This window comes from Bombina bombina, chromosome 2 (genome assembly GCF_027579735.1).
Source record: "Bombina bombina isolate aBomBom1 chromosome 2, aBomBom1.pri, whole genome shotgun sequence".
Lineage (NCBI taxonomy): Eukaryota > Metazoa > Chordata > Amphibia > Anura > Bombinatoridae > Bombina > Bombina bombina.
In genome coordinates, this window is record NC_069500.1 from 229,735,034 (window position 1) to 229,750,267 (window position 15,234).

At 36.4% G+C, this 15,234-nt stretch overlaps 1 protein-coding gene across 1 annotated transcript in view; it reads left to right on the top strand.

The window, feature by feature from the left end:
• Nucleotides 1–15,234, top strand: part of ADGRV1 (adhesion G protein-coupled receptor V1) — a 1,190,013-nt gene that overhangs the window by 141,999 nt on the left and 1,032,780 nt on the right. Inside the window, 3 exon segments of the mRNA XM_053699719.1 lie at nucleotides 6,261–6,293; nucleotides 7,705–7,831; nucleotides 8,524–8,709. Coding sequence (XP_053555694.1) covers nucleotides 6,261–6,293; nucleotides 7,705–7,831; nucleotides 8,524–8,709 — 346 coding nt within the window.

The following is a 15,234-nucleotide window of genomic DNA, read 5'->3' on the forward strand; positions in this document are numbered from 1 at the left end:
TGTTCAACCGGTTATATGTAAGTGAATCCAGTAGTGTTTCCTCCAAAGTGACGTGTAGAAATATAACGTGAAGTCAATAATAGTAGAATGTAAACGTTGAGTGGGTCAAATTATTGTGGTTCAGCTGCTAAATTAAAAAATTGTAAATCCGTGAGGTGTATAAAAATAAAAATAACTTGTGAAAAAATCCACGTGGAAAACTTGAATTCAAATGATAAACAAAGGTCAAAAATCAAAAGACAAAAATCAAAAGACAAAAATATCAAAAGACAAAAATAGAAAATCAGTGATAATATTAAAAAGCACTAAAGATCTAGTGAAAACAAATCCTTAATTCAGATGTTAAAAATCCTTGGTAAGATCCATAACAAACAAATACATCGATAAAATACCAGTATGCCAACACGTTTCGCCTAGTCTAGGCCGAAACGTGTTGGCATACTGGTATTTTATCAATGTATTTGTTTGTTATGGATCTTACCAAGGATTTTTAACATCTGAATTAAGGATTTGTTTTCACTAGATCTTTAGTGCTTTTTAATATTATCACTGATTTTCTATTTTTGTCTTTTGATATTTTTGTCTTTTGATTTTTGTCTTTTGATTTTTGACCTTTGTTTATCATTTGAATTCAAGTTTTCCACGTGGATTTTTTCACAAGTTATTTTTGTTTTTATTTTTATACACCTCACGGATTTACAATTTTTTAATTTAGCAGCTGAACCACAATAATTTGACCCACTCAACGTTTACATTCTACTATTATTGACTTCACGTTATATTTCTACACGTCACTTTGGAGGAAACACTACTGGATTCACTTACATATAACCGGTTGAACATTTGAACATTTTTTATGTACGCCAATTTTTGTGAACACTATTTTTTGTGAATGCTATTTTTCTTTGTTGAAAGCTATTGTGTGCACTCAATCACTCACTTAGGTTGTTTATATTATTGAATGTACATGTCCTAACTCCTCATCACTGGCTCACTAAGTCAGCGTCACATGCTATACTCCATTGGATATTTTTAGATATTTTTAGATTTGTTTATTATATATATATATATATTTTTTTTGTTAAGTCAGACATGGATCCATGCGTCTGATTGCCATTTGTAAATCTTTAAACACAAACGCTGTACATACGCTGTAGCGTATCATGTCCGACAGACATCAATGAATGCTGACAGCATTTAACATTGCTGTTGACATTTTTTTTTTTTTTTTTTTTTTTTTTTTAAAGATTTTATTGAGGTTGTGCGAAAACAATACAGCTTATATAAGATATGTCAGTACAACAAACACAAACGGTACATATCAATGCGACAATTTATATATGGATGAAAGACAAAAGTCTAAATAGGAATTAACTTATGGAACCTCTTTTTCTTATTTACGTTTAGATAGGGTTTAAGGAAAGTATGTAAGTATTTGCGTCTAATGGGATACATGCTATAGATAGTTATTGTACTTGAGTAGGTGGGTGTGTTGCGGTTAAAGGTAACTAAGCAAATGGAATAAGTAGCATAGTAGAGCTGGAATAGCTAGTATAGTAATGTAAGATGAAAATAGAAATGGGCAGATTACGGCATAGACAAGATAAGCCGTGTAGTTAAGTCTCCTGAAGTAGGAGATGTATTATTATGTTATTATTGCTAATAGTAGCAGCAATAACAACAAGAGGGGGTGAGGGGGGGAGGTGGGAGTTTGAATATAATAATCAGCATGCATATATGTATATATATAGGGGGCAGGTATCATATTGAACTACATATAGTCAATAGTTGTAATGAAAATGCTGAATGTAAGCTGATGGTATATGTGAGTAGCAGCCTGCCGAATAACTTATAAGTGTAGATTGGGGCTGGCGTCATTCAGATAAGATGAGGAAAAGAGTCCTGCTGCCTCGGCCGCGGCAGCCTGACCACTATTTGATAGAAGTATTAATACAGCCCAAAGACACATCAAAACAGTAAAACAATCTCTAGTTAGGATAATATACAAGAAAAGACAAAGTACATAAAACTATTTATGATGTGGTTTTCCTAGAGATCAATAGTCCTAGAGACTTGTAGGGTACACATACTGTTCCAATAACCTAAAAATCACATATTATATGCATAACCTACAATTGGACTGGAGCAGTAGAGATTCAGAGAACACTAATGTGAAACTTAAACACAGGCATACATTGAGAACACTAAAATGGTGATATTAACTTATAAACAAATATGCAACTAATACATTGTGGAGGTCAATATAAGACAAGAAACAGGGAAGTATCAGTGAGCCCTTCGAAATAGTGAGCATGGATGTGACATAAATTATATCAAGAGCGTGCAATAAGTAATGCTCTGCATGTAAAGAGACCAGGCAGCACCACTTTTACAAATGTTCCCCTGAAGTACTGCGACCTAGATGAGACTGTGATTTGATGAGGAAAAGCTATCAAGGAGATCTGTAAATATATAGTTACGTGGGCATTAGTATAAACAATATGAACAGGTAACCATGCAGGCTGCAGAAGTGTGTCCTAAAAGATTGAGCTCACATCTATTTTGCTAACGTAGCAATGGCTGATTTCTGTTACTAAGTTCAAGTCCACATAAACACTGCAGGACAGTATCTCTAGAGTAGGTTAAATGTCAGGCTTTAGATAGTCCAAGTCACCACCGGGATCCCAGCCTCTCAAAAGGTAAGAGATTGTACTGAATGATATATGAGGCTGCAGTGGGACTGTCAAGGTGATCGCTAAGGCAAGCAGAGGAGCCTGTAAATTCTGAGTTACCATATCGGGATATGCTCTGCGTAGCTCTAGGGTCCTACGGCGTTTCTCAGATATTCTGGCCCCCATTTCTTGCGGATTGAATTCAGGATGTATAGCTGGCCCAAGCGCTGTATGTGTAAACGCGTCTGCTGGGGGAATAGCTACTGTGGGTGCTGGTTGACTGACCTGGTGTGTCATGGCCACGAGTTCTCCCCAGATCAGGTGAGCCGCTACTGGTCCACTCTCCACGCTGAGAATCTCATGTCCAGAGGATGAGGAACGCCGGGGCCCCAAGGCGCCATCCCCTCCTAAAGTAGCCAAGCTAGTGGATGAGTGATCAGTATGAGCCGCAAATATGACATCCGGCCGCCGAGGCGGCATAGTAGCTAAGCACTCAAACACACCGCAGCATCTATCTATAAAAGAGTGTATGTCCTCCATTATTTGATCCGCAGTCACCATATTTAGAGGTAGTGGAGAGCGCAGGGCTTGAGAATAGTAATGTGATGATAGGCCCAAGATGGCCGACCTCAGAGTCACCCAGCAGCAACACTTGCCTCCAGATTGAGAAATTCAAACAATCCGATAGATCCCTCCGTGCAAATAGGCACACAAATCTCTTATGTAAGATAGTCTTGATGGAGGTCCAAATATTTAAGCTGAAACAATCCTTAACTTCGCTATGTATGAATCTTAGAGCCGGAGCATTTGGAATATGCGACTGTACTGTTTCCTAGTTGGCTCCGCCCCCCCATTGCTGTTGACATTTAACATTGCTGTTAACATTTAACATTGCACGAGCAGTTCTGGTGAACTGCTTGTGCAATGCCGCCCCCTGCAGATTTGCGGCCAATCGACTGCTAGCAGGGGGTGTCAATCAACCCGATCATATAGGATCGGGTGGATTGCAGACCGCAGCCTCAGAGGCAGCGGACCAGTTATGGAGCAGCGGTCTTAAGACCGTTGCTTCTTAACTGCTGTTTCCAACTAGCCTGAAGTCTCACACGGAGACAGAGGCATCAGGGGCTATTCTGCCCTTGAAAAATTAGCCCCTATGAAAAGACGGGCGCAATATCCGAAGTTTTGCCATCTTGCTTGTGCACTAACTTTTAACTTTCAACTGGTAATACGCCTGTGTTCAAAGTTTACTTTCAGCTAGGTTAGCGCACGAGCAGAACAAATATTTAGCGTGTTACTTGTAATCTGGCTCTTTGTATTTAGAATATTAACTAAATGATTAGTGCAACCCGAATAGGAACCAAAGGACTACCTTGACTGACCTGACAAGAGTCTGTCTGCTCATTATCAGTACTCTTCCTTGAGTCTTACTCACCCAGTGAAATAACTACACCACTAGAGTTTATCTGAGTTTTACGATAGATAACATAGTATCTGTCACAAAACGATTATACAAAATCAGTAGTTAATTTGTAATTGCTCAGTTATTATTACAAAACAATTAAAGGGACACCGAACCCAATTTTTTTCTTTTGTGATTCAGATAGAGCATGCAATTTTAAGCAACTTTCTAATTTAATCCTATTATCAATTTTTCTTTGTTCTCTTGCTATCTTTATTTGAAAAAGAAGGCATCTAAGCTTTTTTTTTTTTTTTTTTTGGTTCAGTACTATTGACAGCACTTTTTATTGGTGGATTCATTTATTCACCAATCAGCAAGAACAACCCTGGTTGTTCACCAAAAATGGGCCGGCATCTAAACTTACATTCTTGCATTTCAAATAAAGATACCAAGAGAATGAAGAAAATTTGAAGATAGGAGTAAAGCTTAAAATGTCATGCTCTATCTGAATCACGAAAGAAAATTTTTGGGTTCAGTGTCCCTTTAAATAGGATCAAGTTGCGATTTTCTTTAGCAGTTTTTTTTTACTAGTGAGATATGGTTTGGTTTACTGTGTCGTTTTTTCCACAAAGTAAGCAGATGTGACGATCACTTAGATGCTTTGTTATTATATTACAGTGTGCTGGTTGAATATTGAATACTGTTTTTTATTAAACAGTGTATTGAGTTTGTTTGATTAAAAGGAGAATATTTGGTTTCAGTTTTGTCAGCACAGTTGAAGCTGTAGATTTCTTACTTACACTTTATTTTATTTCAGTTTTATACCTGGGAATAGGCGTATATGGTTATATTTATTAATATTGTAGTGGATATACAGCAACTTGCCAATAGGACAAATATTTTTTAGTCCCCTTGTAGTTTTTAACCTATACACCAATTTTTCCATCATATTAATAAAAGTTAAGTTTTACAGTATTATCTTCCTATCTTTCATATCTATTGAGTTATTTTCAGGAATATTAAAGGGACAGGAATCCCCAACATAGTTTTTTTCATGATACAGATAGAGAATACAATTTGCTTCTATTATCAAATTTGCTTTAGATAGTTAGGGGTAGATTTATGTAGCTGCGAATGCAGCTCTTTACACACGACCCTTCAGGCACGCCAGAAACATAAGTTAAGAATCAGCGGTCTTAAGACCGCTGCTCCTTAACTCATCTGCCACCCCTGAGGCGACGGACAGCAATCATCATGATCGGATACGATTGGAATGATTGACACCCCCTGCTAGTAGCCAATTGGCCACAAATCTGCAGGGAGCGGCATTGCCCAAGCATTTTACAAGGAATGCTTGTGCAATGATAAATACTGACAGCGCATCTTAATAAATCAGCCCCTTAGTGTGCACATGTCTGGAGCACTACATGACAGGAAATAGTGATTCTATCTAGGGCTCTTGCTAATGTATAACATTGTTGCAAAACTGCTGTCATATAGAACTGAAGACACGTACACACTCCTGAGCTTACCTTAATGTTTTTCAATAAAGGATAACAAGAATACCAAGAACATTTGATAATAGAAGTAAATTAATTAAAATTGTATGCTCTATCTGAATCATGAAAGAAAAATGTTGACTTTTATGTCCATTTAAGTGATTTATATGTTTTTAAAGGTTATTGGAACCCATTTGATTTGAATTGTACAATAATGCTCAGATATCAATAGGAATCAATACTCAATCTTATGTTCACGTTGGAATTTAGTTTAATTCTGCATAGCATATACAAACTGGAACCATGAATAAAACCTTTTTGTTTGTGTGGATAAACTAGTCACTTACAAAGAGAGCTGGGTAAGATTTGCTCAGCTGCTAGTTCAGAGCGAGAGCCTACACAGAGCTTGGCAGATATCCTGCAGGAAGTGGGCTGGCAAGGCTTGTTTACAATAAGCCTTGACATGCTGTTTGATCCAGGGGTCATCTCTCATAAGGGAAGCTGACAACTCTCTTTCTAACATTTGTCAATAGGGCAGCACCCAACAAATAGAGCTCCCATAAAGTGAACATTATTATGTGTGCTAGAGGAATAAAAGTGTCTTTTTTATTTCCTGCTGCTTTATTGAAGTTTTGGCAGCGTTTGTTTCATTCCCTTGTCCCTTCTTTTATACCCTTTCTGTTTTGCCAGGGTAGAAACAGAGAGGTTTGTGGTATATTTTAGGTGAGTATAATAATGGTCATTTCTAATGAGTTGAACATTTGTGTTAGAAATGATGTTCTCTATACTATGCAGTGCCCTTGCACATGGATGTTGCTGTATCTGCCTGCATTCACATTTGGTGGTTGTTGTGTGTTTTGCTATACAAATAAAACATGTTTTTTCTTGATATGTTGCCTTGTGACTTTGTTTCATGCATGTCATGTGGAAAATCGTTTACATTTAAATAACAAGTTATCTGAGACTGCTGTTTTATGTTGTTATTTATCAAGATGAATAAATTGGCCCAATACACAGTTGGTGACAGTAGAAGATCATATCCTCCGTTCTCAGCACACCCTATATGTACCTCGCCCGGTAGAGTTTAATAGTCTCATTTGGGCTTTAACAAAAGAGTGAAATATAATGTAGTGAAGTCATTAGCACATTGAAGTTAAGTGAAATATTTTCATTCATGTAGGTTAATGTTCTATAAACTAATTTGGTTATAGAAACATTTTGTGAGCTTCTAGCATACTAACAGTTTTAGTGGAATTCAGCACATATACTGTACAACGCAACCCTTTACTAGGACCAAAAAATGCCATTGTGGAGTTGAATATAATGTGCATGCCATTGTGGAGTTGAATATAATGTGCATGCCATTGTGGAGTTGAATATAATGTGCATGCCATTGTGGCGTTGAATATAATGTGCATGCCATTGTGGAGTTGAATATAATGTGCATGCCCTTAAAGAACCAGTCAACACTGTAGATTTGCATAATCAACAAATGCAAGAAAACAAGACACCTGTACCATGTGACAGCCATCAGCCAATCACAAATGCATACACGTACCATGTGACAGCCATCCGCCATTCACAAATGTATACACACTTATTCTTGCACATGCTCAGTAGGAGCTGGTGACTCAAAAAGTTTAAATATAAAAAGACTGTGCACATTTTGTTAATGGAAGTAAATTGGAAAGTTGTTTAAAATAGCATGCTCTATCTGAATAATGAAAGTTTAATCATCATTGAGTGTCCCTTTAAGGAGACTGTATAACTACAGTTGCTTCTTCATAGTTCCCAATTTAACTTTTCAAAAGGAGGAACCTTTTGGGGCTATTTCCTCAAGGTGTTCCTAATCACAAAACGTAAGCACTATGGTTGCATGAAACACAATTATGCAAATACTGATTCAAGCCATTAAACATGAATTTCCACAATTACTTGCATTTTCTACATAAAATAAAATTTGTAATAATATTTATATTTAGTTGTAGAAAAATGTTTTGAAGGTGGTATGTAACATCTGGCTTCTTCAACTCTTTAATTGGGAAATGGTTGCGGTGTTGATCATTATTTTATGGTTTATTTATAAATCCAGTTGCTTCATCTGCTTTAGCTAATTACATTTATTTTAAACAAGGGTCAATGTGGAAAATCAAATTCTGAAATCTGGATTTACCAGCTGTGAACTGACTATTTTGGAAAATGATGATCCAGGTGGAGTGTTTGAGTTTACCCCCTCTTCCAGGGGGCCTTACCGTGTAAAAGTGAGTATAGTAAAATATGTTTCATTAAAATATGCAGAAGTGTTCAATTATTAAAAAATATCACCAATTAAAGGGACATTAAAGTCACAATTTTTTTCTTGTGTGATTCAGATAGAGCATGCAATTTTAAGCAACTTTCTAATTTACTCCTATTATCAAATGTTCTTCATTCTCTTGGTATTTTTATTTGAAAAGCAAGAATGTAAGTTTAGATGCAGGCCCATTTTTTATTAACAACCTGGGTTGTTCTTGCTGATTGGTGGATAAATTCATCCACCAATAAACAAGTGCTGTCCGGGGTGCCGGGCTTTCTTTTTCAAATAAAGATAGCAAGAGAACGAAGAAACATTGATAATAGAAGTAAATTAGAAAGTTGCTTAAAATTGCATGCTCTGTCTGAATCACAAAAAAAATTGGGTTCAGTGTCCCTTTAAGCATTCATGCTCAAATAGAGCATACAATTGTAAGAGACTTTTCACTTTACTTCTGTCATCGAATGTACTTCTTTTTTTATTCTTTGTTGAAAAATAAACCTAGGTAGGCTCAGGAGCAGCAATGTACTGAGCGCTAGCTCGTGATTGTGACTACACACATATGCATTTGTAAGACTTCCTGACTGAATAGTGTTCATTTCTAGATGTTTGCATGTTAACAGATATTTGATGCATATTGTGGCTCTTTTAATTTTTCAGGAAGGGGATTCTGTTGAGCTAAGAATTGTTCGATCCAAAGGTTTACTAGTTAAGCAATTTCTGCGCTATATTGTGGAGCCAAAAGACAGTAATGAATTCTATGGGAATACTGGAATCCTGGAGTTTAAAACTGGCGAAAAAGAGATTGTCATTACATTGCTAACAAGGATGGATGAAATTCCAGAGGTAGAACACATCTTCACTCTCTGATTAGACTTTTGTACACGGTTTATGCAGAGCTTTTGTTTTCCTCAACAAACACTTGAAAAAGAGCTTGAAAGCACTGCACATCTGAAATAGTTGTTATAAACGATTAAGTGGTTATTAAGAACATGTGAACTACTATTCACATTGCACAGGATTGATAATGGTGCAATAGTTCTTTGACATCTCTTTAGCATAAAGATTCAATCATTTGCCAATTACACGACTTTGTTATGCACTGAGATGAAACTGAGGCTCCAAGGGCTTTTGTTACAAGCTTCTGGTGGTACATGTGACGTGCATATGAATTCCATTCTTTATTTACATCTCAGCTTTAAAAGGCGAGGTTGCCTATAAAATAAAGTATGTAAGAATGCACACAGCAGTATTGCCGATTCACCATCCCAAATAGCTTCAGAACCTGTATTTAAGTGGCAACAATATGTTGCTCAAGAAATATATATCTATATATATATATATATATATATATATATATATATATATATATATATATATATATATATATACAGTATATATTTGTGTATATATATATATATATTATATATATTTATATATGTATGTATATGTATATATATATATATATATATATATATATATATATATATATATAGAAAGAAAAAGCAGACTTGCACTCACTGGTCTTTTTTGTGAAATAATTTACTGCAAAAAATGTGAGGCAGGGAAGCAATTAGTGTCTGATGCTTTGGATAGATATCCGTATGTGGGCCCTCCGAGGGACTTCCTAATTAGACTGCTAGATCTGAGTCTGCGGCTTAACTATTTTAGGTTTGAGGGAAAGTTCCACCAACAAATTTCTGGCACGGCCATGGGGTCGAATGTGGCCCCCTCACTAGCGAACATCTACATGGAGCATTACGAAACAATAGTGATGGGAATCTATCATAAGTCCGAAGTACTATTTTATAAAAGGTACATTGACGACCTGTTTATTGTCTGGAGTGGCACAGCCTCTGACCTTGAAACATGGTTTTCACAGCTGAACTCTCTTGATAATCCAGTTAAATTCAAGTTGAAGCACGATATGTCAAATATTGAATTCCTAGACCTGAATATCTTCAAAACAGACAATGGCTTACTGGGGACTTCACTATTCAGGAAATCGACCGACAGAAACTCAATTCTGCACGCTACCAGTAATCATCCAGCAGCACTCCTTAAAGCAATTCCGAAAGCCCAACTCCTCCGGACGATTAGGAATAATAGCGATAAGGCTAGAAGAGACCAGCAACTTGAAGAAATGCAACAACGTTTCACACAGAGAGGATACAATCCTCGTCTGGTCTATCAGAGTAGAATACAAGCTGAAAATGATGATAAAACCCTAACTACATCTAGGAATAATGATGAGAAGAGAATGACGTTCACAACTATATATAGTCCCTTGACTAGATCTTTGGGAAAGTCATTAAGAGAACATTGGCATATTGTGCAGGGTGACCCATCACTTCCATTCAACAATTGGCATAACCCTAGGGTGGGGTACAAACGCAATAAGAACCTCAAAGATCTCCTGATGCTAACTGATCCGATTCACTGCTATACCCATGAAACATGGCTGTCACAGAAAAAGAAACCAGGGTGTTATAGGTGCTTGGGATGCACGACATGCCATTCTATGATCCCAGGGGCCACCTTTGGCCATCCACACCGTAACCAGAGATACAAAATCAGACATGTATTGACGTGTACCACTACGCATGTGGTTTATCTACTGAACTGCAGCTGTGGGCGTTTCTATGTGGGTAAAACCACAGACGATGCCAGAACACGTTTTGCCAACCATAGGTCGTCAATCAGGGCGGCCCTCAAAAAGGGTTCGAGTGACCAGCCAGTGGCTAGACACTTCGTAGAAAAAGGCCATGCCCTTCAGGATCTAAGATTTACACTAATAGACCATGTCCCCCCATTGAGGCGAGGGGGGGACAGGGACACACTCCTTCTACAAATTGAGGCCAAGTGGATCTTTCGATTAAACACTCTCCATCCACAGGGACTGAACGTTATGTTTGATTGGCACTGTTTTTTATAATTTTTTGAATAATTCTTTACAGTCTGAAAAGTTTTTCCATAGACTGTGCCACTAACTAAGATTTGTTTGGGAGAGTCCACGTACCATCCAGCAACACTCATTTATGTTCTTCATTTTACTCTTTTGTTCACTCTTTCTCTTTTTTGTTTTTCCCCTTCTGTTTTTTCTTCTTTTTTTGTTTTCCACCCCTGTTTTTATCATATTTTTTGTAATTTCCCCTTTTTATCTTCCTTTCATTTCATTTTATTTTATTTTATTTTATTTTATATTTTATTTGTTATTTTTTATTTCTATATTTTAATTTTCATTTTTATTTTTATATTTTATATTTTCTATTTATTTATTTTAGTACATTTTAGTTTATTTTATTTTATTTCATTTTTCTTTTTACACTTGTAGTGGTGATGTGGGCTTTGATCTATGTTAATTTTCTTCTCTTTGTAATCTAGGGCTACTATAGTAATGCATGGGGTCTATGGCACACTATGGCACATTACGGTTAATGGTGTAATCACAACGGTTTATATTTCCTACTGTGTACTCTATACTCTTTTTCTATTTTTTACTTTAAATTGGAGAATGTGTTTGGCTGATAGATTTTTCAATTATTTTGAGGTCATAACGAGTTTTTGACCGTGGTGATACAGATTAACATCTGATTGTGTATCTCTGATCGTTGGATCCCCTGTATGTGCTCCTCTCTGTTACAGCTTAAGGGGTTGTGTGTAATTATTACTCTATTGTTTTTGCCTTATTTGTCTTTGCCGTATCAGTTTTTGCCTTAGGGCTGTATTGTTTACGTGCGCCTTGTGGCTTCTGGTCGCCGTGGCAACGGTAAACAATCCCGGTGATTGGCTGTTTGCCCCCCACACGTGAGAGTCCTACGTGAGACTGAGTTCCGGGTTCTCTATCCGGCGTTGTTTGCCGGTGCGACCGTGAACGGCTCCTGAGTCTGAGGGTGTTGTCTCTTCTCGGGTGAGTTATACATTGGCGATCTGGCAGCTCTTGAGAATAAATGTTAGTCCCTATTGAGTATTTTAAGAATGTAGGTATGAATGAACGTTATCTCTCAGCAAACTCACTGAGTGATCTGTCTGTTTTCTATGCTTGTTTTCATTGCATCACAGTCATTATAAAGTGCACCCGGGCTGTCACAGTTTTGGTTGAGCCAGGATGGCTCATTTATGTATATGTATATATGGTGATATGATAACACTTAACCTATTTGGTAAATATTTGTTGTGTATAAATGTGACTCAGTGGTCACCATGGTTATAATTTGGCGGTTTTTTGTCTAATTGAGGGGAGGGGTTTCAGTTATACATTGTATAAAGTCACTCTTGTTTGTTAAACACATTGTCTGAGGAAGGGGATTTTGTCCTCGAAACGTCACATTTTTTGCAGTAAATTATTTCACAAAAAAGACCAGTGAGTGCAAGTCTGCTTTTTCTTTCTATATGGATCTTTACTAGCACCCTGGCAGCTGCTATTAAGTGAGAGTGCACATCCCTGCTACTGTTATATATATATATATATATATATATATATATATATATATATATATATATTTATTAACTTTAGATTTGTCCTGTTTACCCTGATAGAATCAATATAGCTCTGTTACATTTTCGTAAATGAGAGGGACATTGTACTTAGATTTTCTATCATCATTATAAATGAGCAGCATTTAAACATGTTGACGTTTTTCTTTTGCCTTGGACAATATGAAGCAAAAGCTGTTTATATTTAGACTGAAACTAATACAGCAGTATGAATGGTGTACTTACTGCTAATGCTCATTGGCTAATTGGTTATCACAACTAATGCCTATTGGCTATATTTTACAATAGTGCAATAGTGTTTCTTTATAAGAAGAAGATTGCTTGCCTGACAATCTTAGATATTTCTAGCTTTACTTCTACAAAAATTCTCTGCATTTTTTATATGTTAATCTATATTAGAAAAGTGGTTGTTATTGAGTTGTTTTCCATCCATTCATGATTACTATAGTCAAATATATCTATGGTACAAGGTTTGCCAAAGCTATAGGGAGCTGTGACAAACTGCCTACTATTGCTGAGTAATTAATTTTTTCAGATAACTTTATATTCAGTATATTTTTGTATTTAGTATTGTTTACATTCAGTATAATTAATTAAAACGCCAACAACTTTATATATCTGCTCATATACCGGTCTATAAATATGTAAACATTGCCATGTATTTATTACTTGTAAATGCATTATGTATTCTTAAAAGTAAAATAATTCCTTTTAATTTAGTAAAATCATATTGTGAATCATTTCACAAATGTTTTACTTATTTTTAGTTATTTGTTGTTTACTAAATTATTTTCTACAGATTAATTAGAAAAGTAACTATAGTACAAAAAAAAAATGACTGTCTTTTGACTAGTGTCAGTTTTAATGTAATATTTTACTAGGACGGAAACAACAAAATTTAGGTTAGACTTAAGAATATTGTATATTTACATTAGATAAAGTCTTAATAAATACTTATCTGTGGAAATTGTAATTTTATTTTATTAACCATATTTTCCTTAAAGAATAACAAATAAATTAAAATTTGAGATTTAAAAGAAATATTAATATATATATATATATATATATATATATATATATATATATATACACACTAGTCCTAAAGCCTGTGTGCACAGTCCAAAATCCCCATCTTCTTGGATCCCCTCTCCCTCCCTCCTTCCCCTTCCCTGCCGCTCTCAACTTATTTTTTTTCTGTAGTGCAGTGTTCCCACCCGCTCCCGCACCCCGCTCTACTATGTGAAGAAAATGTACAGTACATACACAGTAAAACACATTATAAAATATTAAAATAAAAAAAATGTATTTTTGTTTTGAGTGGAAAGGGCTCCAAAGTTTGTGTGTGTCTATCTATCTATCTATCTATCTATCTATCTATCTATCTATCTATATATATATATCATATGTACAGTACTGTGGAAAAGTCTAAGGCACCATTAGATTTGTTGTTTTAGCAATGGTATATATGACCATATATAATTATTTCTCAGCCAACCTGAAAATACAGGATATTTGTATGCAGTATTAAAAAACTGAAAAAGGGGGGGCGGAGCTAACTGGGGAGCTGAACGGACGTATATCACAAGAGCTCCGGCTATATTATATCTAAAAAGTAAGTTTAACGTCCGTTCAAGCCCAGATTTGATATCACCATAGTGAAATTAGCTAGTCCAGGAGATTTTTTTTTTCCTATCTACGCAGCAACTTAAAGTACAGAACAAATCTAACTAAAGGCTAATCTACTACCGGCAGCTGAGGGCAATGGCTAATGAATTATTTGAGGACGAGATATCGGGCTTATTTGCAAGCTACCTCTCTGACATGCTCATATTGATCACCGAGTGGTCTGAACACTACATTGTGCCATATATGTTCCAAGATGGCGCAGGACTGCTATCTATATCGGCTGAGTGTATAGAGCCTCACGACATGGAGGTGGACACCCTGAACATGATTGGAGATGGTGAAGACACAGATGCTAGGCAGTCTCTGATGAAATACCCACCTCAACCGGACAAGTGGCCTGATATGCGCCGCTCTCCAGCGCATTATGTTGCTACGGAAATGGTCCAGTCTGTTTCTGATGCTGAGAGGCCATTCGCAGGAGTTTTGTGCTCAGAGTATAGCTGGCTGCCGGTGTTACTGAAGACCTGGAGGCTGGAAGACAAGGGGTCAATGTTGAAGGCTAATTTCTATAGCTGGTTAGATGGTGAGACCCTAAACCCAGGACATACTTGACCCAGGACATACTTGAAAACGAGAGAAATCTCAATGTATCCTTCCTGGTAAAATATTTTATAAATAAAAATAAACAACTATTCCATTGCAGTGACTGATTTGGGCTTGAGGAGTCAACTGGACATGTGTTTCAGATATCATGGACTACCGGAATGTCTTATTCCCTAATGTCCAGCCGATGAACTGACATTTCTACGAAGGGCTGGAGTAGGCTGAATTCTTGGGTCAGGGATATTGGCAGAAACGGACTGAGCAAGTCTTTATTGCCTTGACTTTTGCCAATTAGCAATGCCTATACTGTTTGGTGGACATTAAGTTACGTTTGCGGTTCCTTGGTGATAACAAATTGGAAGTTTATAGTTTAATGAACAAACGGATCTGTTTTGCTTATTACTACTTTTGCCCTGATGTTTTGTTGTGCTTTAGGCTTTTTGTTCTCCTTATCTCCCCTTGTTAAGCATTACATAGCACAAGAACCTGAATGTATACTCTATACTATTTGTAGGTTGGACGATATATATATTTATGCTAATATGCTCCTTGTCATTTGCAGACTTATTTTTCTCTTTACGATATGGTCTAGGCAAAGTCTTTTGTACTATGTTGGGCTGCCATATGTTCTTAGGTAGACTATTT